Source organism: Salmo trutta, chromosome 8 (assembly GCF_901001165.1).
Source record: "Salmo trutta chromosome 8, fSalTru1.1, whole genome shotgun sequence".
In the NCBI taxonomy this organism is placed as follows: Eukaryota; Metazoa; Chordata; class Actinopteri; order Salmoniformes; family Salmonidae; genus Salmo; species Salmo trutta.
In genome coordinates, this window is record NC_042964.1 from 19,003,933 (window position 1) to 19,029,032 (window position 25,100).

The window sequence follows — 25,100 nt, forward strand, 5'->3', positions numbered from 1 at the left end:
CCTCCGAATGAATTGAATTCTACAGTATTTCAATTAAAGGACAAAATTACATTTATTTAAATATATGTGTTGTTGTAGTTGGGACAGTAACATTAGTACTCTCTAAAAAAATATATACTTTAAGGACATTTTTTTAATAATTGTTCTTTTTTTATTTATGTTGAGCTCACATAATATCATTTAAAAGTAGGCATTAAGGTGTCTGCAATAGAAGAAACGTGTCAATAACGAATGCAGACGTTCATAAATTGGGTCAAATGTGGAAGACACATTTCAGTTGAATGCATTCAGTTGTACAACTGACTAGGTATTTCCCTTTCCTTAAATGCATTTCTATAGCTTCCCAAATCTGTTTTTTTTTTACAATGGAGGAGCAGTACCAAGATGGCTGTGCATTGGCTGTTATTCATCCACATTTATACACATTGTTGGCATCAAAATACTCTGCATGGTACTGGGCACCTGTACTTTTCCCTCGTGCGCTAAACAGGTCCCTTGCATTTGTTGTGCAATTTTGGTAATGAAGTGGACTTTGTATTTTGTTATGTAGTAAACGTTTGCTGTTGTTGTTGTGTGCCTGCAGGATAAGCAGTGGGAGATAGTGGACTTCTCTAAGAACAGGATTGACCAGTTCAAGAGAACCATCCCTCTCATCTCTGACCTGAGGAACCCAGCCATGAGGGACAGGTCAGGCCAGGAGAGAGTAATATGTCCTGCTGACGGTCCTCACCTCTAAGTACTGTGTAGAAGTCCACTTAGGTTCTCATACACAAACAGTGCAGTCTGCTCCTCCCATAGCACTCGTTCTCCTTCACTTTACTTTGAACCTCAAATACACTACAGCAGTTAGGAGAAGATCATCTGTTAACTGACTAAAATGTAAATGTAGGTAAACACACCCGCCTTATACAGTGTTCTCCCCCCAAGGTTGTGCTTCTCTGTAGAATAATGTTCAAAACTCAGCAGGGTTTTCTACAATATGTCTATACGGTATGTCTATACGTACCTGCGGATTTCTAAGCCTTCGGCTCTTCCCCAATTCCCCAGTTCTTCCCCAGTCTTTTTTCTCCAGCCCTTCCCAGTTCCTAACATCACACCGAGCCAAGGGGTCTGGCGCCAGTCCCTGCCTGGACCATTGTAAACGCTCACTGGGCTCCCCCCCAAAAAATGTTTCACTCACTTTCCTGGAGGTTCTACAGGACATCAGTTCCTCCTAAAGCCTCCTGTCCTAGTCGCGACTTCACTTCCTCCCATCAGCTTCCCCCCCCTCTGATTGGTTGTGGCGTTCCCAAAACAACGTTCCCCACTTCCCATCCATCCAGCTCGATCCGGAATGTTTTGACAAGGAACCTAATGACAGGGAGAAAAGGAGGGAGAGAGAGAGAGATTTCCGAGATGACGTTGTTGCCTATCAGCAGTGATGTAACCGTCTGAAAGATCCTTTCTGACTGGGCCGCGCTCTGGGGAATAGAAGAAAATAAACAGAGGATTACGTCTGACGGAGAGAGAGGGAAAAAAAAGCTGAAAAAGAGAAAAGACAGAAAGAGAAAACACATTTTCCGTTGCACTCTACCAGGTCCCAGGGTGCACAGCGGCGCAGCGAGACTCCATGGGGGCGGATAGAGAGAGAGAGATCAGAGTGCAAGATGGTGGGGTTGGGTTGTGTGCCTGGTCTGTATTTAAGGAAGGGCGGGTGTCTTGTGGTTAAAGTCAAGTGGGGCTAAGGTACCGTGGTGCTGTGGGTAACTAAGAGGTTTCCTAGTGAGAGGAATCCAAGCTGTGATTAAATGGCAGAACATAGCCAGAGGCTGACTTCTGGCACATATTCCTTATCTATCCTCTTCCTCCTTTTCCCTCCTCCTCTTCCATTAATACTCCTCCTTCAATGTGTCAATATTGTCAATCATCATGACAGTCAGTGGTTTGACCCACTCAAGTTATGGGACTGCATCCATAATGTCCAGTTACATGATGCTACCAGACCCTCCATGTTTTTATGTAGATGTACGCCTCACTTCACACAGACAAGAGTGAATCCAACAGGTTGAGTACAACACAGTAGAAGTACCCAACTTGATAGGAACATTGGACATTTGTCTGTGGTATGATCCCACAAGTACTCCAAGAAAATCACATCACACATCAAACATGGGTAAATCTGGTAAAGTATTTAAAAAAAAATTTATCAGTATGATATTACACCATTGCATAACGCTAATAACAACCAACAAGGCAACGAACAAGACAGCACCTTTCAACCTTATATCAGTGGTTGGAATATTAAACAGTAAATAAAAAGAAATGAATAATAAGTAATAAAAAAATTGGAAAAAAACTCCCAATACACATACAGTTGTACATCCATCCCTTCAATAGCCTCTTCCCTCCCCACTCCTCTGCATTCATACTCTACAGTGTGTGTCCTGGCTGACCTGGTGACTGTCTGGGATTGTTGTTGCTAGGCACTGGAAGCAGCTCTGCCACGAGGTTCAGCGGTCGTTTGACCACACCAGTCCAGAGTTCACCCTGGAGAGGATCGTGGCCCTGGGCCTCGAGCAGCACGCTGACAAGATCTCTGAGATATCTGCAGCCGCCAGCAAAGAGCTCTCCATAGAACAGGTCCGTTTCAGACCCTTCTCCTTTACACTCTCTCTCTCTCTCTCTCCCTTCTCTCACTTTCTCTCTCTCCTTCCCTTCCTCTCTCTCCTCCTCTCGACCTACCTCCTCTCTCTCGTACCTACTGTACAGGGTTAACAGCAAAGTGTAGTCTTTTCAATAGCACGTTAATCATGGACTCCCAGTTCCTGCATCTCTCAGCACATGCCTCTAGGGGTCTGAGGGTTCAGTCATCGGAGCCTTTTGCTTTGGTTATAAGGGTCAGAGGTCTAAATGTAATTAGTCACTCCTGATCCTGGAAGTCTTTAGGGAGTGTAATGGCTCCTCATCTGTGATCACAGCATATCCAAGCATTCAGTAAGTCAGTGTAGTGTTAGAATGATGAATGGCCCACAGGTGCAGTGAACCTCTGCTCTTATAACCAGGGTTGTTGGGATCAATTCCATTTCTATTAAGTCAATTTGTGACTGAATTGAAATGGTATTGACCCCAAAACTGATTATAACCCCCCCAAGTACAGTCTTAACTAAGAACCATAAGGGTTTAGCCTTGTCCCAGATCTGTTTGTGCTGTGTAAGCATTTCTTTCGCTGTCTCCCCCTCTTTCTCTCTCCCTCCCCTCGCCCTAGCAGCCTTTAACCCTATAAATTCCCAGACACAGCGCTCCTCTGTCACAGAGGTTACATCAACACAGATATAGTGTGTGAATACCGTCGGCCGCCAGGGAACAGAGGCGTTTGAAATAGCCCCCTTGCCCTCCCTCCAAGCCCCCCTAACCCCTCTAGCCCCTCAAACCCCAACACGGTTCATTGATAAGTCATGGAGGAGGAGAGGAAGAGAGAAAAGAGAGAGCGCGCGAGAGAGAGAAAGAGGGTCCATGGCCATGTAAGGCCTCTCACTGTAGGTGCCTGCCAAGATCAATGGTTTCCTGTCTTAAGAGCTGTTTCAAGCTGCTGCTGACTCAGAAATCATCATATAAGAAGGGGTGCAGATCAGATCACCCGCGACACACAAGCACACACACACACACACAGTCACATACACACACACACATGCCCCTCTCTGTTCCGTCTGTTAACATTAGCATTCAAACGTAGATTTTTTTTTCTCTTCTCCTTCCAGTCGCTGGAGGGCATCGCCATGACATGGGAAGAGACATCCCTGGACATCGCACCTTACAAAGACAAGGGTTACCACAGGCTGAGGTAAGTCAGTCTGCCCCCCGCAGGGGAGGGAAAGAGGGGTCAAAGGTCACAGAGTTAAAGGTCAGGGGTCAGAGAGAGGCATGTCACCTCAGTAACAAGGCCTCAATGAAAAGGTGACTTGCCACTTGGCGTTTCGCCGAGCTGAACTGAAAATATTCCCCTTTGTGAAATTTAGGACTCGACATTCAGGGCTGCCCGCTGGCCTGGCAACGTCTGCCGAACTCACTGGGACAGTTAATCAAATTTTATATTTGTATTTAATCCTTCACAGTCTTTCTAATGTCGGATGCTTCACACTTGTTATCAACCAGCATTTGGTTTCCAAGGCTACATCCTGGATACTCGCGCCAGACCCGTGTCAGCGGGAAGCTCATCAGTTCAGAGTTGAACATCGACATGTGCATTCAAAAGGACCTTCACCTGCTTTTCAGTATTTTTTCATATCAGACGCAGCGATGACATTATTAAAAAGAGAAAGATTTACTTAGGCCTACACTAAGAAGCTACTTGGTTGTCAAGACATGAACATTATTTACACAAAAAGTTAAGTACAGGCATACAAGACAACAGTTTTGATGACAGTTATTGAAAAGAGCAGGATCCCAGCTTTAAAGTGGTGTATGATTTATTTCTCAACTTTTTTCGCAATTGGCAACGTTTTAAAATCGCAGTGTCTGGCATGACAATGGAGAAAAAAAGTCAGTGGGAAGCGCGTCGGCCATTGGAATGCATAAACGGTAGGCCTATATTCACTATAAAGTTCACACAATTACACTGTGTTTATAAACATTGTAGAAATCACATGATTTTATTGGTGCCATTGGGATTTCTTTGGGGGGGACATTAAACAAGCAACAAGATCATATTTAGCGTGTGTGATCTAAGTAATGGTTAGCCCATTGTGGTAAACCAGGGCTCTCCAACGCTGTCCCTGGAGAGCTACCCTCCTGTAGGTTCTCGCGCCAACCCTGATCTAGCCCCCCTGATTCTAATAATTAGCTGGTTGATACGCTGAATGAGGTTAGTTACAACTAGGTTGGAGAGAGAACCTACAGGAGGGCATCTCTCCAGGGACAGCGTTGGAGAGCCCTGGTTTACCACAATGGGCTAACCATTACTTAGATCACACACGCTAAATATGATCTTGTTGCTTGTTTAATGTCCCAAAATATGACGTTTTAAACAGCTTAATATGTTAAGGCTATATGTCATCATTTTATTTGGGTTTTCCAAACAATCAGTGTAAACATCAGTGTAAACATATGGTTGGCTATACGGTAGCCAACCTGCCCAGACTGCAAATGAAACGTGACATCACCCACGATTTGAAATTCTGCATGCCGAACTTACTTTCCTGTGATCGTGGCCCAGGCCAGTCATTTTCTAATTCGGGCCAGTAGTTTTCACTTGGTACTGGCCCAGTGTGCCACTGGTAAATTTACCTGAACGTCAAGCCCTAAAATTGACCTGTAAAGACTTTCTTTTTGGGATGCGGTTACTGACAACAACCTTTGGATGCAGTTAATTTGGCACAGGATAATGTAGCTAGTTGTGGCTTGTCTGAAACAAAAAGGAGAGCTGCATGCTCAGTGGTCCGCCAACTGAACACCTCCCTCGACAAGCAGGCAGGGCCTTTGGTGAGCATTAGCCAGATCAAAATGACTCATTCTACATGCAGTAGAAAAACCCTTCAAACGCATGGCTTTTTCCCAGAACACACACAGTACACATGCGCTGGGCCTCAAAGGATTCAATTAGTGGGTTCAATTCAGAATCAGAACCTACTCACGGCTCTGCATGTTCGCAGAGCAGGACATTTAAAGCACGCACAGACGAACACACGTTAGCAGGACATAAACAAGGACACAGTCTCAGTGTGGCTCCATCCACCCAGCAGCAGCTCCTTATATCCCTACCCTCAAGTCACAGATTTGTCCTTAATTGGAAAGTTGTCCTAATTGACTTTACTTATTTTATGGATTAGAGGGTTTCTACACCCAGCCTAATTGAGCCATAACTTCCACGTGTTCCCAGTCAGTGAGGATGGTAATTGGCTGATTGGGGATGAGTTGTGGAGTTGTTTTTCTCCATCAGATGTAGTTATGAACAGCATGCATATTACACAGTAGCCTAATATTGAAATGAATCTAACTAGAACAATGTGAAAAGAACCACCACAACAGAAATGAACAAGAGACGTAATGTTTCAACGTGATAGGATGCAAGGCCTTAGGTCTGTTCTAGTGTGTCTGTGTGTGTAGATGTATTAATTATTCTAACATTGTTATTGTATTAGTCCGGGTGTTGCAGTGTGGTATTAAGTCACATTTACTGGCCTCAAGGCAGAGACGGAGACAACAGAGCGAAAGAACGAGGCGAAAAGAGAGGCCAGCTAGCACAAAATGTGTTTCTTACAGCTTGGCGAGAGAGTGGTTGTCCTATGGTTATTTTGCATACAACCTTCCCACAACTTTCTGGGAATGGTGCCGGATAGTCGCTTGGTTTTAGAACATTCTCAGCACATTTTAAGGAACTTGACAACAACATTTTTTCCCCTAAAGGTTCACACGCGGTTACGTTCAGGTGTGTTGGCCACGCCCACTAATTGGCCACACCTGATCTTAATGAGTGCTCGTTTACTTTGAAATGGGGTCTGTTTGAGTAGACTGAAATGAGCAGCTTTGTATGCGTAGAAAAACACGTCATGCTAGTTTTGAATCTCACTGATGCCGTGTCACAATAAAAAAAAAATGTGTTTGAATGAGTAATGCCTAAGCAAGTGAAATTCCTTGTGTCCTTTCTGCACTTCGAGTTACAAAAAAGTTCACCTAAAATAGGCTGGCAGTGTTATTAAAAGTCTTATTGAAGCATTCAGGGAAAGTTATTAAAAAACCTAGACATTTTGTTATTAGAGTGTTAAGAAAACGTACAATAATAACCATAAAACTTTCACAACATTTATAGTAAAACATCCCAGTAAAACTGTAAAGGAACCAAAGTAAAACGTTCTCAAAACCTCCCTGCAACCTAAAAACAAACGGTCCCAGAACAATCTGGAGTATTCTGAAACCAAAAAACCCGTTCTCACAACTTCCAGGAAACCAAATGTGCTAGCTGGGAGAATTATACCTAAGATGAGATACAGAGCTTTGAGGGTTATGATTAGCAAAGACTTCCAGACTCATTTATAACCCTTGTATCTATAATATAATGGCACTCTAAATGGCTTATCAATGACAGGTCAATCAGTGGCACATTACTGTAGCTTTACTGCAGACAGCTTTAACATAAACAGAGGTAGCTTGTGACATTTGTTGAAGAGCCAGTGCAATTGAAACTGAGAACATTGTTGTGTAAGTAGTCTAGACGAGATACTCACAGTCACGAGCAGTGTGCAGAAAAACAGGCTAAAAACACTGGGAAAGGAATGCTTTTTCATTTTTAGGGTTGAAGTGTTTCTTTGATGCTGTTCTCAGGGTTTTCCTTTTTCACCCTCCATTTGTTGTATGTATGACAATGTTTGTAGTCCCTGATACTTTTGATTTCTTTGTATGTATATTTCTTTGTATGTGTATGTGAGAATGTTTGATGTGTAGGTCACACTGTATTCATTAGTGTAGCATGTTTCTGTGTATGTGTGTATGTCTACCAGGGTTGTATTCATTAGTGTAGCATGTTTCTGTGTATGTGTGTATGTCTACCAGGGTTGTATTCGTTAGTGTTGCATGTTTCTGTGTATGTGTGTATGTCTACCAAGGTTCTATTCATTAGTGTAGCGTGTTTCTGTGTATGTGTGTATGTCTACCAGGGTTGTATTCATTAGTGTATGATGTTTCTGTGTATGTGTGTGTTTCTGTGTATGTGTGTATGTCTACCAGGGTTGTATTCATTAGTGTAGCATGTTTCTGTGTATGTGTGTATGTCTACCAGGGTTGTATTCGTTAGTGTAGCATGTTTCTGTGTATGTGTGTATGTGTGTATGTCTACCAGGGTTGTATTCATTAGTGTATGATGTTTCTGTGTATGTGTGTATGTCTACCAGAGTTGTATTTGTTAGTGTATGATGTTTCTGTGTGTGTATGTCTACCAGAGTTGTATTTGTTAGTGTATGATGTTTCTGTGTATGTGTGTGTTTCTGTGTATGTGTGTATGTCTACCAGGGTTGTATTCGTTAGTGTTGCATGTTTCTGTGTATGTGTGTATGTCTACCAGGGTTGTATTCATTGGTGTTGCATGTTTCTGTGTGTGTGTATGTCTACCAGGGTTGGGGTCGCTTCCAAATTTAATTTGAAATGTCTATTTAATTCTTGAAATCACTCACGAAGTGGAGGATTTACATTGAATTCAATTGAAATTTCGTTTTGGAATTGAATTGGAACTAAACTAATTGTACTTTTTAATTTTTTGTACTTTTTACCCATTTTTCTGTGATATCCAATTGGTAGTTACAGTTTTGTCCCATCGCTGCAACTCCCGTACGGACTCGGGAGAGGCGAAGGTTGAGAGCCATGCATCCTCCTAAACACGACCCCTCCAAGCCGCACTGCTTTTTGACACACTGCTCGCTAGACCCGGAAGCCAGCCGCACCAATGTGTTGGAGGAAACATCGTACAGCTGGCGACTGAACTCAGTTTGCAGGCACCCGGCCGCCACAAGGAGTCGCTAGAGCGCCATGGGACAAGGACATCCCAGCCGGCCAAACCCTCCCTTAACCTCTCTGGGAAATGTGGGACGGTCCCACCCGCGGGACACACTATTCAACAGCCAGTGAAATAGCAGAGCGGCAAATTCAAAACAACAAAAATCTCATAATTCAAATTTCTCAAACATACAACTATTATATCCCATTTTAAAGATACACTTCTCGTTAATCCAACCACATTGTCCGATTTCAAAAAGGCTTTACGGCGAAAGCATAACATTAGATTATGTTAGGACAGCGCCGACACAAGAAAAACCACACAGCCATTTTCCAAGCAAGGAGAGGCGTCACAAAAACCAGAAATACAGCTAAAATGAATCACTAACCTTTGATGATCTTCATCAGATGGCACTCATAGGACTTCATGTTACACAATACATGTATGTTTTGCTCGATAAAGTTCATATTTATATCCAAAAACCGCATTTTACATTGGCGTGTAATGTTCAGAAATGTTTTGCCACCCAAAACTTCCGGTGAATGACCGCATCAATTTACAGAAATACTCATCATCAACTTTGATAAAATATGAAACTGTTATTCAAAGAATTATAGATACACTTCTCCTTAATGCAACTGCTGTGTCAGATTTCTAAAAAACTTTACAGCGAAAGCACAAAGCAATAATCTGAGTACAGCGCTCAGACAACAACAACAAGCAATACAGATACCCGCCATTTTGGAGTCAACTAAAATCAGAAATAGCATTATAAATATTCACTTACCTTTGATGATCTTGATCAGAATGCACTCCCAGGAATCCCAGTTCCACAATAAATGTTTGTTTTGTTCGATAAAGTCCATCATGTATGTCCAAATACCTCCCTTTTGTTCGCGCGTTTAGTCCACTACTCCAAATGCAGGAAGCGCGCGCAAAATGTCACGACAAAGTCAAAATAAGTTATATTTACGGTCGTAGAAACATGTCAAACGATGTATAGCATCAATCTTTAGGATGTTTTTATCATAAATCTTCAGTAATATTCCAACCGGACAATTCCAATGTCTTCAGAAAAGAAAAGGAACACAGCTAACTCTCATGTGATTGCGCGCCACTGAACTCATGTCATTCTCTCAGTCATCTGACTCCAGGAGCTCTTATTCTCTCCCCAGTCACAGTAGAAGCATGAAACAACGTTCTAAAGACTGTTGACATCTAGTGGAAGCCTTAGGAAGTGCAAAATGACCCCACAGACACTGTATACTGGATAGGGAATCACTTGAAAAACTACAAACCACTTCCTGGTTGGATTTTTTCTCAGGTTTTTGCCTGCCATATGAGTTCTGTTATACTCACAGACATCATTCAAACAGTTTTAGAAACTACAGAGTGTTTTCTATCCAAATCTACTAATAATATGCATATCCTACCTTCTGGGCCCGAGTAGCAGGCAGTTTAATTTGGGCACGTTATTCATCTGAATTTCCGAATACTGCCCCCTGTCACCAAGAAGTTAACTCGGGCGACGCTGGGACAATTGTGTGCCACCTCATGGGTCTCCCGGTCACGGCCGGCTGCAACACAGCCTGGGATCAAACCTGGTTCTGTAGTGACTTAGACCGCTGCGCCACTCGGGAGGCTTAAACATTCTTCTTTAACCTCTCTCCTCCCCTTCATCAACACTCACCTACACTGATTGAAGTGGATTTAACAAGTGACATCAACAAGAGATCATAGCTTTCACCTGGATTCACCTTGCCAGTCTATGTCATGGAAAGAGCAGGTGTTCCTAATGTTTTGTACACGCAGTGTATGTCTACAGTATATTTGTCTATGCGTGTGTCAACAGTATATTTGTGTCTGTCAGTGTGAGCGTGTCTAAAATTGGCTGATGGAAAGAAGCGGAGGTTGAGAGGTGTCAGGAATAAAAGCGGCAGCAGCGTCTCTCTCTCCCTCCCTTTTTCCTCTCTATCTCTCTCCTCCCCATCTCTCTCCAGGTGTCACGTCAGCTTCTCTCGCCCACCAGTGAGCCACTGCCAGGTCACTGCTAACGGAGACACATGCACCGCAGAGGGAGATGGGGGGTGGGGGGGAAGGAAGGAGAGCGAGAGAGTGGGGGGGAGAAGGCGAGACAGAGGGGGGTAGAAGGAGGGGGAAGGAGAGTGAGAGAGAAAGAGAAAGAGGGAGAGAGAGGGGTGAGAAGGGGGAGAGGGGGAGGGGGAGAGAAGGGAGGGGAGGGGAGGGGAGGAATAACAGAGATAGATAGAGAGGAGTGAAAAATGTGCTCTTTCTGCACATCTCCGTCAGTTTTTAAAACGTAATTAAGCGGTGATGGGGAGCTGGGTTGTATAGACACCGATGAGTCTTCTGTTGTTATGCTTGTTTCTACCGGCGGATTCGCGCGTATGTTATATAATTTCATAAACCATGTTTTGGGCCGTTTTAAACTACTCGCGGGCGGCTCTTTTTTGGTTTGATAAGAAACAACCTTTTTTTTGTCATGTTACCTAGCTAGCTAACAACCTGGTAACTTGACCAAAAGGCTATGCTCAAATTTGAATTGCACGGAAAGAGCAAAATTCTTTCTTAATGAAAAAATGACTTATTTTTCTGGTGTTTCTTTTCTAAGGAGCAGTATTTAGTATTTATTAGGGTCCCAATTAGCTGCTGCCAAGGCAACAGCTACTCTTCCTGGGGTCCAAATACGACTAAAACAATTAACGTCGCAAGGAACGTTTGACATCTTCCTAAGTATGAGGGTGGTTTTTAACCTCTAGTCTTGGAATGGTATACACTCGCTACCCAAGGCTTTTACTTGCGACATATACTGTAGTTCAGTGCATTAATGAGGAACAATGGGCACATATTAAAGATGTACATGCTCATCCCCAAAATCTTTTTATGTGTCTATTTTCAAAGGACAAAGCTAAGAACATGAACAACTTCATAGTTAAGAACACTATAACAACATGGCAGAAAATGAAGTGTATTCTACAAGAATGAATATCACTCCCTAAAAACGTACCCCTATGGAACAATCCTTGGATAGCTTTTCAGAATTCACCGGTAAATTGGTCCACATGGAAAACTAAAAGCACCGAAACCGTAAATGACTTGGTAACAGGAAATACAGTTATTTCCATAACAGAATTCTAAAGTCATTTTGGACTGATCATTTCAAATACATGCAACTTAAAAGTTACATATCATAACCTTTTGATTTGAAATCTTTTGGACATCAGAGCAGCCTTGAGGAAATCTTACTTGAGTCAGGAAATGTTGTTCATATGATAGGGAAGATACAGTGAGGGAAAAAAGTATTTGATCCCATGCTGATTTTGTATGTTTGCCCATTGACAAAGAAATGATCAGTCTATAATTTTAATGGTAGGTTTATTTGAACAGTGAGAGACAGAATAACAACAAAAAAATCCAGAATAACGCATGTCAAAAATGTTATAAATTAATTAGCATTTTAATGATGGGAAATAAGTATTTGACCCCTCTGCAAAACATGACTTAGTACTTGGTGGCAAAACCCTTGTTGGCAATCACAGAGGTCAGACGTTGCTTGTAGTTGGCCACCAGGTTTGCACACATCTCAGGAGGGATTTTGTCCCACTCCTCTTTGCAGATCTTCTCCAAGTCATTAAGGTTTCGAGGTTGACGTTTGGCAACTCGAACCTTCAGCTCCCTCCACAGATTTTCTATGGGATTAAGGTCTGGAGACTGGCTAGGCCACTCCAGGACCTTAATGTGCTTCTTCTTGAGCCACTCCTTTGTTGCCTTGGCCATGTGCTTTGGGTCATTGTCATGCTGGAATACCCATCCACGACCCATTTTCAATGGCTGAGGGAAGGTGGTTCTCACCCAAGATTTGACGGTACATGGCCCCGTCCATCGTCCCTTTGATGCGGTGAAGTTGTCCTGTCCCTTTAGCAGAAAAACACCCCCAAAGCATAATGTTTCCACCTTCATGTTTGACAGTGGGGATGGTGTTCTTGCGGTCATAGGCAGCATTCCTCCTCCTCCAAACATGGCGAGTTGAGTTGATGCCAAAGAGCTCCATTTTGGTCTCATCTGACCACAACACTTTCACTCAATTGTCCTCTGAATCATTCAGATGTTCATTGGCAAACTTCAGACGGGCATGTATATGTGCTTTCTTGAGCAGGGGGACCTTGCGGGCGCTGCAGGATTTCAGTCCTTCACGGTGTAGTGTGTTACCAGTTGTTTTCTTGGTGACTATGGTCCCAGCTGCCTTGATCATTGACAAGATCCTCCCATGTAGTTCTGAGCTGATTCCTTACCGTTCTCATGATCATTGCAACTCCACGAGGTGAGATCTTGCATGGAGCCCCAGGCCGAGGGAGATTGACAGTTCTTTTGTGTTTCTTCCATTTGCGAATAATCACACCAACTGTTGTCACCTTCTCACCAAGCTGCTTGGCGATGGTCTTGTAGCCCATTCCAGCCTTGTGTAGGTCTACAATCTTGTCCCTGACATCCTTGGAGAGCTCTTTGGTCTTGGCCATGGTGGAGAGTTTGGAATCTGATTGATTGATTGATTGCTTCTGTGGACAGGTGTCTTTTATACAGGTAACAAACTGAGATTAGGAGCACTCCCTTTAAGAGTGTGCTCCTAATCTCAGCTCGTTACCTGTATAAAAGACACCTGGGAGCCAGAAATCTTTCTGATTGAGAGGGGGTCAAATACTTATTTCCCTCATTAAAATGCAAATCAATTTATAACATTTTTGACATGCGTTTTTCTGGATTTTTTTGTTGTTATTCTGTCTCTCACTGTTTATATAAACCTACCATTAAAATTATAGACTGATAATTTCTTTGTCAGTGGGCAAACGTACAAAATCAGCAGGGGATCAAATACTTTTTTCCCTCACTGTACATACAAAATCTTGCAGAGAGCATATCCAACTAACAACCTCTTAACCCAGTATAAACTAATGTGTGGAACTTATTATACAAGAGACAAAATTCACAAATTCTACAGCACAACGGCAGAGTCATGTCTTAAGTGTAAATGACTCAATAACCCATGCTTTCTGGGATCGCTACAAAGTCTGGAAGTTGTGGTCGGAGCTAGAAAGTTGGCTATCAGAAGTATTTCATCCGTCTGCATATTTAATCTGTCTGCATATTTCAAGACACAGCATATGGGGGTGTAGAGAGATACCCAATGGGTCGGACGATTCTCTTCTCATCGCTCACCTTGAAAAAACGTGGAAATCAATCAATCTGCTGTCATTAATACCGTGGAAAAATTGAAATTGTGTGGGCTACGGAGAGAAAGAGACAGAAAGTCATGCGGGCGCTGGAGATGGGGGGGTGCTAGTGGGTCTGGGCAGGTGTGATGTAGTTGATGTTTGTGTGATGTTGTCGTTTGTATGTTTATGTTTTGTATTGTTTATAAAAGAAATAACAAAAAAGCAATATATGATACATTATTAAATCATTACTCCATCATTATAGATGCATAATATAAAATATACAATAATACATTATTACAATGTGTTTTGTGTGGAGTGTGTGTGTTAGTGTGCAGAACTCAGGAACGGCGTCCTGGGGTTCAGAGCTAACAGGACCCCCCCTACTTTCAACACTACTTTCCGTGCAAAACCTTTTTGGCACCTTTTTGGGCCCTCACAAGTTTGCATCCCCGAGGGATGGTGGGGTGATATTAGGGTGGAATGAGGAGCCAGATAGACAAATAGACAGGATACATAAATAAACAGACAGGTGGGGAAGCAGATAGACCAATAGACAGGATACAGAAATAAACAGACAGGTGGGGAGCCAGATAGACCAATAGACAGGATACAGAAAGAAACAGACATGTGCGGAGCCAGATAGACAAATAGACAGGATACGGAAATAAACAGACAGGTGGGGAAGCAGATAGACAAATAGACAGGATACAGAAATAAACAGACAGGTGGGGCGGCAGAGGTGGATGAGCAAAAGAAAAAGATAGTGAGAAAGAGGTGGAGGGAGCTTAAAGAGGTCCTTCTCTCTCTCTCTTCCTCCTCACATGCCAATCTCCCTATTTATAGGCTCCAAGTTACACCCCTGTTTTCTGTAGCAGAGGATGACAACGTGGGCTTGGTGTTTCCGTTTCTCTCTTCTGTTTTCTATCCCTCCTTCCCAAATCTGTTGCCCTCACGCAGGCACGCATGCACACAAGCACACACGCACGCACCGGACAAACACACACACAAACAGGCCCAGCAATTGTGCATTTTTCTGCCTCATCATCCCAGTCATACCTAGACTAAAGTAAGAGAGGAGGAGGGGAGTAGGAGAGGATGAGGAGGAGGAGGGGAGTAGGAGAGGAGGAGGAGGAGGGGAGTAGGAGGGGAGTAGGAGAGGAGGAGGAGGAGAGGAGGGGAGTGGGTGTAGGAGTAGGAGGAGAGGAGGAGGAGGAGGGGAGGAGGAGGAGGGGAGTAGGAGAGGAGGAGGAGGAGGGGAGTAGGAGAGGAGGAGGAGAGGAAGAGGAGGGGAGTGGGTGTAGGAGTAGGAGAGGAGGAGGAGAGGAGGAGGGGAGTAGGAGAGGAGGAGGAGTAGGAGAGGAGTAGGAGAGGAGTAGGAGAGGATGAGGGACATGTGATGGGGTTCTTTTAATCTCTCCCGGGGAAGCTTAGATCACTCTTCAGAATATTTCCATCTTTTCCAGGATTTACCCATCCACCCCTCCTCCAAATACTGAGCCATATGTATTCAGAGCCGACCTATCATATCCAATGTGGGGGACTAAATCAATTCCAAATTATTGTGCCTCTCAATAACTGATGGCAATGTCTGGCCAGGGGAAGAGATGATTGATGATGATGCTATGGACAGTATGAGTAAGATGTGGGGAGACACACACACATACACACACTGCCAAAGCGAACAATGTGGATGTGGCCGCCCTGGTAAGCGCACGCACACACACACACACACAAACTGGGCCAAAGAGTCTGGCTGACATTGGTTATAGGAGGGTTAACGCGAGCTATGGCCCTGTCCCTGGAGAAAGAGGACGTGTGCAGGGGCATCCTCTGCCAGTGTAATTGGCCCTGCTGTTAAGGCTCCACAGCATTGTGCTGCTGTGTGTGTGTGTGTGTGTTTCTGTGTGTGTGTGTGTGTGTGTACTGCTCTGTGCTCTGGCTGTAATAACAGGAAGACAGGACACACTGTGCACGGAGGAGCACAAATCACCTGTAATTACCACCCACCCATCCATCTCTCACTGGCCCCAGACCGGTTGCCATGAATACACATCCTTCAGTTGCATACACACAGGCTCTCATGGACACACACACACCTCACACTATGTCCTCGGCCACGCACACTAAAATCCAAACACAATCACACTCATACAGTATATAATTGCATCTACACTGTTGTCCGTACTCCACTACACAAGAACACACACACATTATGTTCTCCTCTGGTAAAACATAGCACACAGCTCACTACACCCGCCCACGCCTGAGAAAGGCAGTCACACACACTCACACACCCTTTTGTTCTGTTTGGACGTACACTCCCCAACCTGCACTCCCCGTCACACAGTCCCATATGCACTTGATAGCTGAGGATAGTAGTTACAGTGAGCTATGTTCCCTTTCTGTATTGTTCTGTTATTGCATTACAAGCCCCCCTTGCATTACAAGCCCCTCTCTCTATCTCTCTCTCTCTCTCTCCCTCACACACACAGACCCCCACACACCACTCTCCAGCCTCCCCTCTGTGTAATTTAGTGCTCACACTGTTTACTCTGCAATGCCGCACAAGACCTCTGAAAATGATTTCAGCCCAGGTCTACCCTCTCTCCAAATGATGGCCATTGATTTGTGTCTTTAGGATGTCCTTAGTGCAAAGTGCTCCCCCGCATGGCTGGCACAGCCCAACACTGCCACCCAGTGCTTAGCCCATACGCCAATAGGTGTGTGTGTGTGTGTGTGTGTGTGTGTGTGTGTGTGTGTGTGTGTGTGTGTGTGTGTGTGTGTGTGTGTGTGTGTGTGTGTGTGTGTGTGTGTGTGTGTGTGTGTGTGTGTGTGCGTGCGCGCGCGTGTGTGTGTGTGAGAGAGAGCCGCTCTCCTGGATTTCATTACCTTGGGCAGATCTTGGCTGACTGCTGGAGAATGCAGGAATGCCTTGGCCATCTGCTGCAGATTAGAGTTAGACCTTCAGCCCAAATCAATTAGCATCCCCGGCCAGCTACGCAGATCGGCTAGTGAGGGGGGAAAGGCTAGGAGGCGAACACTACGCTAAGGCACAATCAGTCAGCTAGGGAGGCTACGCTAAGGCTAGCGCTACAAAAGCTCGGTTACGCTAGGCTAACGCTAAGGCACAGGCAGTCAACTGTGGATGGGGGAAAGACTAAGAGGTAAGGCTACGCTAAGGCTGCACCAGAGTCAGTCGATCAATGCCTGCCCTGCAGTAAACATTGGGTGTGGGGGAAAAGGCAGGGATATGGAGTTCATTGCTCCATGATAAACCCTTCATAGTTTCAATCCAGTGGAGAGGAAGGGGTGCAGGGGGGGCAATGAAAGAGGCCTAGGGTTGCTACACACACAAACAAACATTCAATCAAACACACACGCACGCACACACGCACATACAGTGCAGATATGCTCACTCAGGTAAATGCACAATACTCATGTACAGTAGAGATAATAAAATATAGACCTGTATTCACAAGGTGTTTTAGATTCAGACAAATACAGTTGGCTTCACTAGCTTCACAGAGACATAAAACACAAAGAACTCACTGTTGTTTCCAGATATGGTCCCAATTATCTGAAACATATTTTTAACTGAGGGCAGCCTGGCATTTTTGGAGAACATAGTGGAAGTTGAGTGTGTGTGTCTGTGTGAGTGCGTGTGTTTCTGTATGCTGTTGCCCCTTTGTTTGTGTGTTGGGTCTCAGAGGAGGTCCGCAGTAATACAGTCGATGCAGGAGACTTTTGTCAGCTCCCTCTGCTTGTCTCTCACCTGTTCCTCACACTGCAAGAAACCTGCCATGTTTCTTTTAGTGTGAGGACAGGTTTTTTACTTGTCCAAAACTTAAGTCACTTGTCATCGTCCCCCCATTGTATGACGCAAGGAACCATTTTACAAAACAAAACAAATAAAAATGAACATAGAGAATCAGACAAAGATGTAGGCTACACTCTGCCTGATGGCTTATTTGCATATTCAAGCCTGTCTCCTGGAGGATGATTGGCCACCCTTGGTAACCTATAAAATATTGGAACATTGCAATTTGGACCAAATACGTTTTATGCATTTATAAAATAATTTGCTCCAGGGCTCAAAATTAAGGTCGTCCCGTTGTCCCAGGGACGATAAAAAATAGGACTCTGTTACAGTTCTGGGATGACAGATCCAAAATTCATACAACCACTGTACAGAAACATTTTTTTTTTACCCCAATGAGGCTGATGGAACAGATCAGATTGTTTAGCTTAAAATGTTGATACAGTTTTATTTCAACAATGAGCACAAGAATGTTACAAAATGCAATTAGCGGGAAAACACAGTTTTCAAAAGCGCATCACATGCATGAGCGGTTTCATGTTACAGTAGTTGTAATCGGCCTGTGTGTAGCTGGTGTGGAGGAGTCAGGCGCAGGACAGCAGAAATGAGTAAGGAACGTAATTTACTCAAGGAATCAATAAATACAACACAATAAACTAGCCCACAATAACGGACCGTATACATACAAACAATCACTCCCAACAAAAACATGGGGGAACAGAGGGTTAAATAATGAACAAGTAATTGGGGAAGTGAAACCAGGTGTGTAAAACAAAGACAAAACAAATGGAAAATTAAAAGTGGATCGGCGATAGCTAGAAGGCCGGTGATGTCGACCTCCGAACGCCGCCCGAACAAGGAGAGGGACCGACTTCGGCAGAAGTCGTGACAGTAGTAGTGTGCAGTTCGCGATTTGTTGTTTTTGAACGGCTCTTTTTACGGACTCGTGAGTTCTGATTTGTCTGTCAAATCAAATCAAATTGTATTTGTCACATCCGCCGAATACAACAGGTGTAGACCTTACAGTGAAATGCTTACTTTGCAAGCCCTTAACAGTGACTCGTTCATTTTAGTCGTTCGTTTGACCTGTGCTGGCAGCAATGAGGTCTACAGCAGGATTAATACACGCTCCTCCGGTTTAGCGACTCCAGAGACGACCAACAACTGTCGTATGTGCGCAGGAAAATAGATAATGAGCATAGAGAAGAAAAAGACATGTTTACAACTGATAATTGATCACATGGTGCAAGAATGAATTAAATGAATTGATTAATGAATGTTGTAATGGACACTGCTTTGTAGAACCAAAACATACACAGGCTCTGCTCAACAAACTCGAACTCGAGAACGAATTGTTTGGGGGGATGCAGTTCGAGAATGATATTGTGTTTATCACCTTTCACGGCAGTAAAGCAATGCATTCCACCAAGAGTCGTTCACAATCTAGTCCATTTGCGGCCACAACTAGACTTTGTTTCAAATGCATCAAGAGAGAATCTTATTTGTATGCCTAGCAATCAACATATGTATGTTGTTTTTTAAGCACACGACACAAAGAAAGAAATGAGTCGAAAGAGTCGTTCTTTTTACTGAATGAGTCAATAAAAAGAGACGAACTTCCCATCCCTATTTGACAGAGATGAAAATATAAATTCGAAATTAAGAAAGAGGGGAGATCTAAAGATGCAACAACTAGCATGGGTTACTTATATGACTACGATCATGCATTTGGCTGCTGGACAATTCCCCCCAAAAAATGTGAAAACCAATAGAACATAAATTGGAATTTTAAGTGTTTATAAAATAATTCCCTCAACATTTTTATGGTCGTATTTTAGGCTAGGCTACTTTGAAACAAGGTAAGACATGCTTCATACAATTACATAAAATATCCAGGTTTGAAACAGTTAAGTTTATGGTTAAATAGTTTCAAAATGCTGACCTCCTCCACTCAGATTCAAGTTGGGTGCGGTGCGTGACATGCACTGTCCTTCACTCTCTGGTCTTGTGACCATTTAATCTGAACAAACTGTGCCTCAGATATGTTGACAGAATCGAGCCTTTAGACGTTTATGTTAATTATCCTTCATTGTATTTGTCAAACATGACTGGTGTTTAGCCTATATTTTTGTAATTAACAGTCTCATGAAAGTTTGGCTACATTTTCTGCTGCCTCCCTCATGTCGCATAGGTTTGGACATGAGGTTGTAACCAATATGCATATCACATACACTTTGACATGTCCGCTGTTTTATTTAAGTACATGAAAAATAGATTTGAATATTATTCCAATGTTGGCCTCTCTGATCCAATTATGATCTGAGTAATTGTTTGATATTGGGATTGTTGTTGGATTACATTTTTTAAACTTGTCCTTTCAGACAACTCAAACCTATATTCTTCTTGTCCGACAATTTTGGTTTACTTGTCCCGGACAAGAAGACAAGCGTTAATGTCGAGCCCTGCACACAAACACACACACACATCACCAACGGATATTCCACAGCCCTCATGAAAAATATCATCAAAGCAAAATGCACACACACGTATACCATAGCTACAGTATACAGTAAACAGCATGGCAGTAATGGCTATTTGCCTGTCTGTACAGTAATCAGGCACACACACACACACACACGCGCCTCCCCACAGCTCTGTCTCTGGGCTCCATTCAGCCATTCAGGCAGGCAGCTCTCTGGGCACTAGCCCTGAGCTCGGCCCTCTGGGCATTCCTCCTCTAGCTCTGCTGGGTAACACCAGATCCTTCAGCATGTATTACATGTGTGGCTGGTGTGTGTGTGTTTGTCTGTGTGTGTGGCGGATGGATGGATCAAGTGAAGCATATGTGCAGAGTGTGGCGAGTGTTGTTGGTAAGTGAGTTTGTGGTCAGCGTATATTGCTTCAGCAGTTGATGGAGACATAGTGATGTGTGTGTGTCGGCTCAGTGTGCGTGTCATGCGTGTGTTTGTCTTTGTATTTTTTGTGTCAGTTGACAGTTGTATGAATGTACATGATGAGTTAGTGTGTGTGTGTGTGTGTGTGTGGCATTACAAGCAAAGCAGAGTGAACATAGGGTCTTGAATGTGTAAGTGGTAGTATGGGCCAACATCCCTGTGAAACGCTTTCGACACCTTGTAGAGTCCATGCCCCAATGAATTGAGCGGGGGGGAGCGGACAAATTAGGTGTTCCTAATCTCAGTGTACATTATGGAGTGTGTGATTAGTCACTAACAGTGTGTACCTGTGCTTTGAGTGATTGTGTGTATGTGCATTTAAGCATTGTGTGTGTGCTCTGAGCAGTGTATGCCCTATGCGCCGTGTGTGTGTGTGTGTGTGTGTGCGCTCTGAGCGGTGTGTGTGTGTCCCCCTAGCTGAAGGAGCATGAGGATAACCTAGCCTCCTCCTTTCATTGCCCTTCCCTCAAGAACCCATCTCATCTCTCTCTCTCTCTCTCTCTCATTTAGAACACTATTTGAATCCTATCCTATCTCTCCCACCTAATGTGGTGAAACAACAGGTAGGCTATTCTCTATGCTGACAACCCCCAAACCACCCAGTCTGGTATTGTAGGTAGTTGAACCTGTAGTTCCTGTGGTGTCAGGATTCAGTGTGAATACATTAAGGCCCTCTCTCTCCTCTCCTCTCTGCATGGCCCTGTCTCTCTCTGCACCACAGTCCTCGAGAGCTCAAATTGACATTGGAGGACTGGTTATTAATACGTGGACAACAGTGGTATGGGCGCGCTTGTGTGTCGCTGTATGTGTGTCTAATACACAGTGTGCTCAGAACACACCACGTCTGATGAAATGAAAGAAAAGTTGCCTCTCTGCACACCTGCTGAAGCCATGATCTCTCTGTGTGTGTGTGTGTGTGTGTGTGTGTGTGTGTGTGTGTGTGTGTGTGTGTGTGTGTGTGTGTGTGTGTGTGTGTGTGTGTGTGTGTGTCAGCCGTGGGTTTGTGGGTTTGCAGGTGTGTGTACGTGTGTGTCTGCATGTTTGTGTCTGTGTGTGTATGCGTCAGGTGTCACCCACCGCGTCTGATCCCCGCAGAAGGCTGCCGCCGCCGTTGGCATGGCGACGGCTGCAGTGCCGCACGAGGCTGCTGCCATGGTTACAAGGCACGCTAGGCAGGGGGGGGGGGCGGAGACCACAGCTTCTTACTTTGTACCCTTTATTTCTGTTTTTGAAAGCTCTGGTTACCTCGTCCCCCCTCTTCAACCCCAGCCTCCCCCATCATACCCTCCTCAGTCCCTCAGCTCCTCACCACTCTGTTTTCTTTGTTGTAATATTTTAGAGAGGTTCAGCTAGTGAGGTAGAGGAAAGGTCTATTCTGCTGTTGTGAGGGCTGTTCCCTACCTTACCTACCTGCACCCCAACCACCCACTCCACCGTCCCTCAGCCCCTCACTGTGTTCTTTCTTAGGTGTAGAGAGAATGTGCGTGTGTGTGTGTGTGTGTGTGTGTGTGTGTGTGTGTGTGAGTCAGTGATAATAGCTGTTCAGAGTACAGTAGCTACACAGCACTGTTATATCCCTACTCAGACTGGAGACTCAGAAACAGACTGGAGGACAGAAACGTATTCTCCCTAGTAATATGTGTTTGAATATTCGTCATATGTATGCAGGTATAGTATGTTTGAAAAAACGCAAAATATATATATATTTTTTGTTCTCTGAAAATGTCAAATGCTGCTCTTTTATCTTTGAGAAGGGTTTAAGTCATCGGTCAAACTCTGCATATTTCAAACGACATGTATTTCAATGGGTCCAGCCATTATAATACATGTGGACCTTGTTCCATCTGACCCGGTGTCTCCTAAACCCTCCAGGGGTACAGAGGAAGTGTTCCAGACCCTGGAGGACAACCAGGTGACCCTCTCCACCATGAAGGCGTCCAGGTTCGTCAGGGCCTTTGAGAAGGAAGTGGACCGCTGGGAACGCTGCCTCTCTCTGGTGCTGGAGGTCATAGAGGTGATCCTCACTGTCCAGAGGCAGTGGATGTACCTGGAGGTAGACTACACACACACACACATAGAACCCCTATTCTCTCTCTCTCTCTCTCTCCATTCTTACACCCTGACAGATCTTGGGTGTACTCAGGGGTCAGGAGCATAACAGAGGAACAGTGTAGGCCTTCATTTAAGTTGTATGCTCTTCTATAGACAAACAACCTTTCACATCAACTCATCAACATTCGCAGTTCTCTCACGCCTAAATCCTGAGTACAACGTAAAACACATTGAGTACAACGTAAAACACATGGAGTACAACGTAAAATAAAACACATGGAGTACAACGTAAAATAAAACACATGGAGTACAACGTAAAACACATGGAGTACAACGTAAAACACATGGAGTACAACGTAAAACACACTGAGTACAACGTAAAACACATGGAGTACAACGTAAAATAAAACACATGGAGTACAACGTAAAATAAAACACATGGAGTACAATGTAAAATAAAACACATGGAGTACAACGTAAAACACATGGAGTACAACGTAAAACACATGGAGTACAACGTAAAACACATGGAGTACAACGTAAAACACACGGAGTACAACGTAAAACACACGGAGTACAACGTAAAACACACGGAGTACAACGTAAAACACACGGAGTACAACGTAAAACACATGGAGTACAAATTAAAACACATAGAGTACAACGTAAAACACATGGAGTACAACATAAAACGTGTTTGTTCGTTTAGCTCTGATCAGCTGTCTAAACAGAGTGGTAGAGTGTTTTAGCAACATCTAGTGTCTACTGCCGGGTATAAACACACCTGTAACACGTTTCCTCTCTTCTCTCTGTTTTGTCTGGTCTGTTTCCTCTCTCGTCTATTGTTTTTCTCTCTCGCTCTTTCTTTCTCTCTTTCGCTTTCTCTCTGTCTCTCTTCCCTCGGCTTTCTCTTATCTGTTTTTTTTTATCTTTCTTCTCTCTCTCTCTCTTTCATCACTCTCTTCTCTAGAACATCTTCCTGGGCGAGGACATCCGTAAGCAGCTTCCAAGAGAGTCCACAGAGTTTGATGACATCAACAGCAGCTGGAAGACCATCATGGATCGACTGAACAAGGACAACAACGCCCTGAGGGGAACACACCACCCGGGTACGTACGCACGCACGCACTGTGGACACTGTGGCCCTGTCCGATGATACCCCCGGACAGGGCCAAACAGGCAGGATATAACCCCACACACTTTGCCAAGGCACAGCCCCCACACCACTAGAGGGATATCTTCAACCACCAACTTACTACCCTGAGACAAGGCCGAGTACAGCCAACGAAGACCTCCCCCACAGCACCAACCCGAGGGCGGCGCCAACGCCGGACAGGAAGATCACGTCAGTGACTCAACCCACTCAAGTGACGCACCCCTCCTATGGACGGCATGGAAGAGCACCAGTAAGCCAGTGACTCAGCCTCCATAATAGGGTTAGAGGCAGAGAATCCCAGTGGAGAGAGGGGAACCGGAAAGGCAGAGGCAGCAAGGGCGGTTCGTTGCTCCAGTGCCTTTCTGTTCACCTTCACACCCCTGGGCCATTTGGTGTGCTAGTGCTGGGCTGGAACAAAAACCAAAAACTGCACACTCACCGATGGTGTAATCGGAAACAAATGGAAGGCAACTCCCTCATATATCTCTTTCTCCTTCCCCCAGGCCTGCCAGAGAAGCTGTCTGAGATGAACAACAAGCTGGAGGAGATCCAGAAGTCTCTGGACATGTACCTGGAGACCAAGCGCCAGATCTTCCCTCGCTTCTACTTCCTGTCCAACGACGACCTGCTGGAGATCCTGGGCCAGTCACGCCACCCCGAGGCTGTGCAGCCGCACCTCAAGAAGTGCTTCGATAACATCAAGAGCCTTCGCATGGGAAAGGTAGGCATACAGACAAGGTCACGTAGGGAGAGGTGCACACACGCGTGTACGCACACACACACACACACACACACACACACACACACACACACACACACACACTATCCAGGTGTCCTTGTCTGACTGTGTGTGTCTGTGTTTCTTCGTTTGAATGTTTTAATGTTACATGCAGAAGTACAGTGAAATGCCTTTCTTGCTAGCTCTAACCCCAACAATGCAGTAATCAATAACAATACAATACTAGAAATAACAAGGTAGAACAAAAATAAACAAGATATAAAAATAAGAAATAACAAGAACACAATAAAGTAAGTAAGCATCTGGACGGGAGGGACACTGCATTATACAGGGTCAGTTCCAGTACCATATTTACAGGGATACTGGATGGACGGAGGTAGATATGTATAGTGGTAAGGTGACTAGGCATCAGGATATATGATAAACAGAGTAGTGTATATGATGATTGTGATTGTGATTATGGTGTGTGTGTGTGTGTGTGTGTTTGTGTGTGTGTGTGTGTGTGTGTGTGTGTATGTGTGTGTGTGTGTGTGTGTGTGTGTGTGTGTGTGTGTGTGTGTGTGTGTGTGTGTGGTCCAGGTTGGGATCAGCAGTGCTAAGTCTGAGGCCAGCGGGATGTTCTCAGCGGAGGGAGAGTTTGTGGAGTTCATCCACCCTGTGCTGCTGGAGGGCCCTGTGGAGGTTCCA

At 44.4% G+C, this 25,100-nt stretch overlaps 1 protein-coding gene across 1 annotated transcript in view; it reads left to right on the top strand.

The window, feature by feature from the left end:
• dnah2 (dynein, axonemal, heavy chain 2) overlaps positions 1–25,100 on the top strand; it is a gene marked incomplete in the record, with an annotated part of 180,590 nt that overhangs the window by 75,853 nt on the left and 79,637 nt on the right. Inside the window, 7 exon segments of the mRNA XM_029760275.1 lie at positions 584–687; positions 2,463–2,619; positions 3,738–3,820; positions 22,339–22,519; positions 23,489–23,627; positions 24,178–24,395; positions 24,993–25,094. Of these exon segments, the coding sequence (XP_029616135.1) occupies positions 584–687; positions 2,463–2,619; positions 3,738–3,820; positions 22,339–22,519; positions 23,489–23,627; positions 24,178–24,395; positions 24,993–25,094 (984 nt within the window).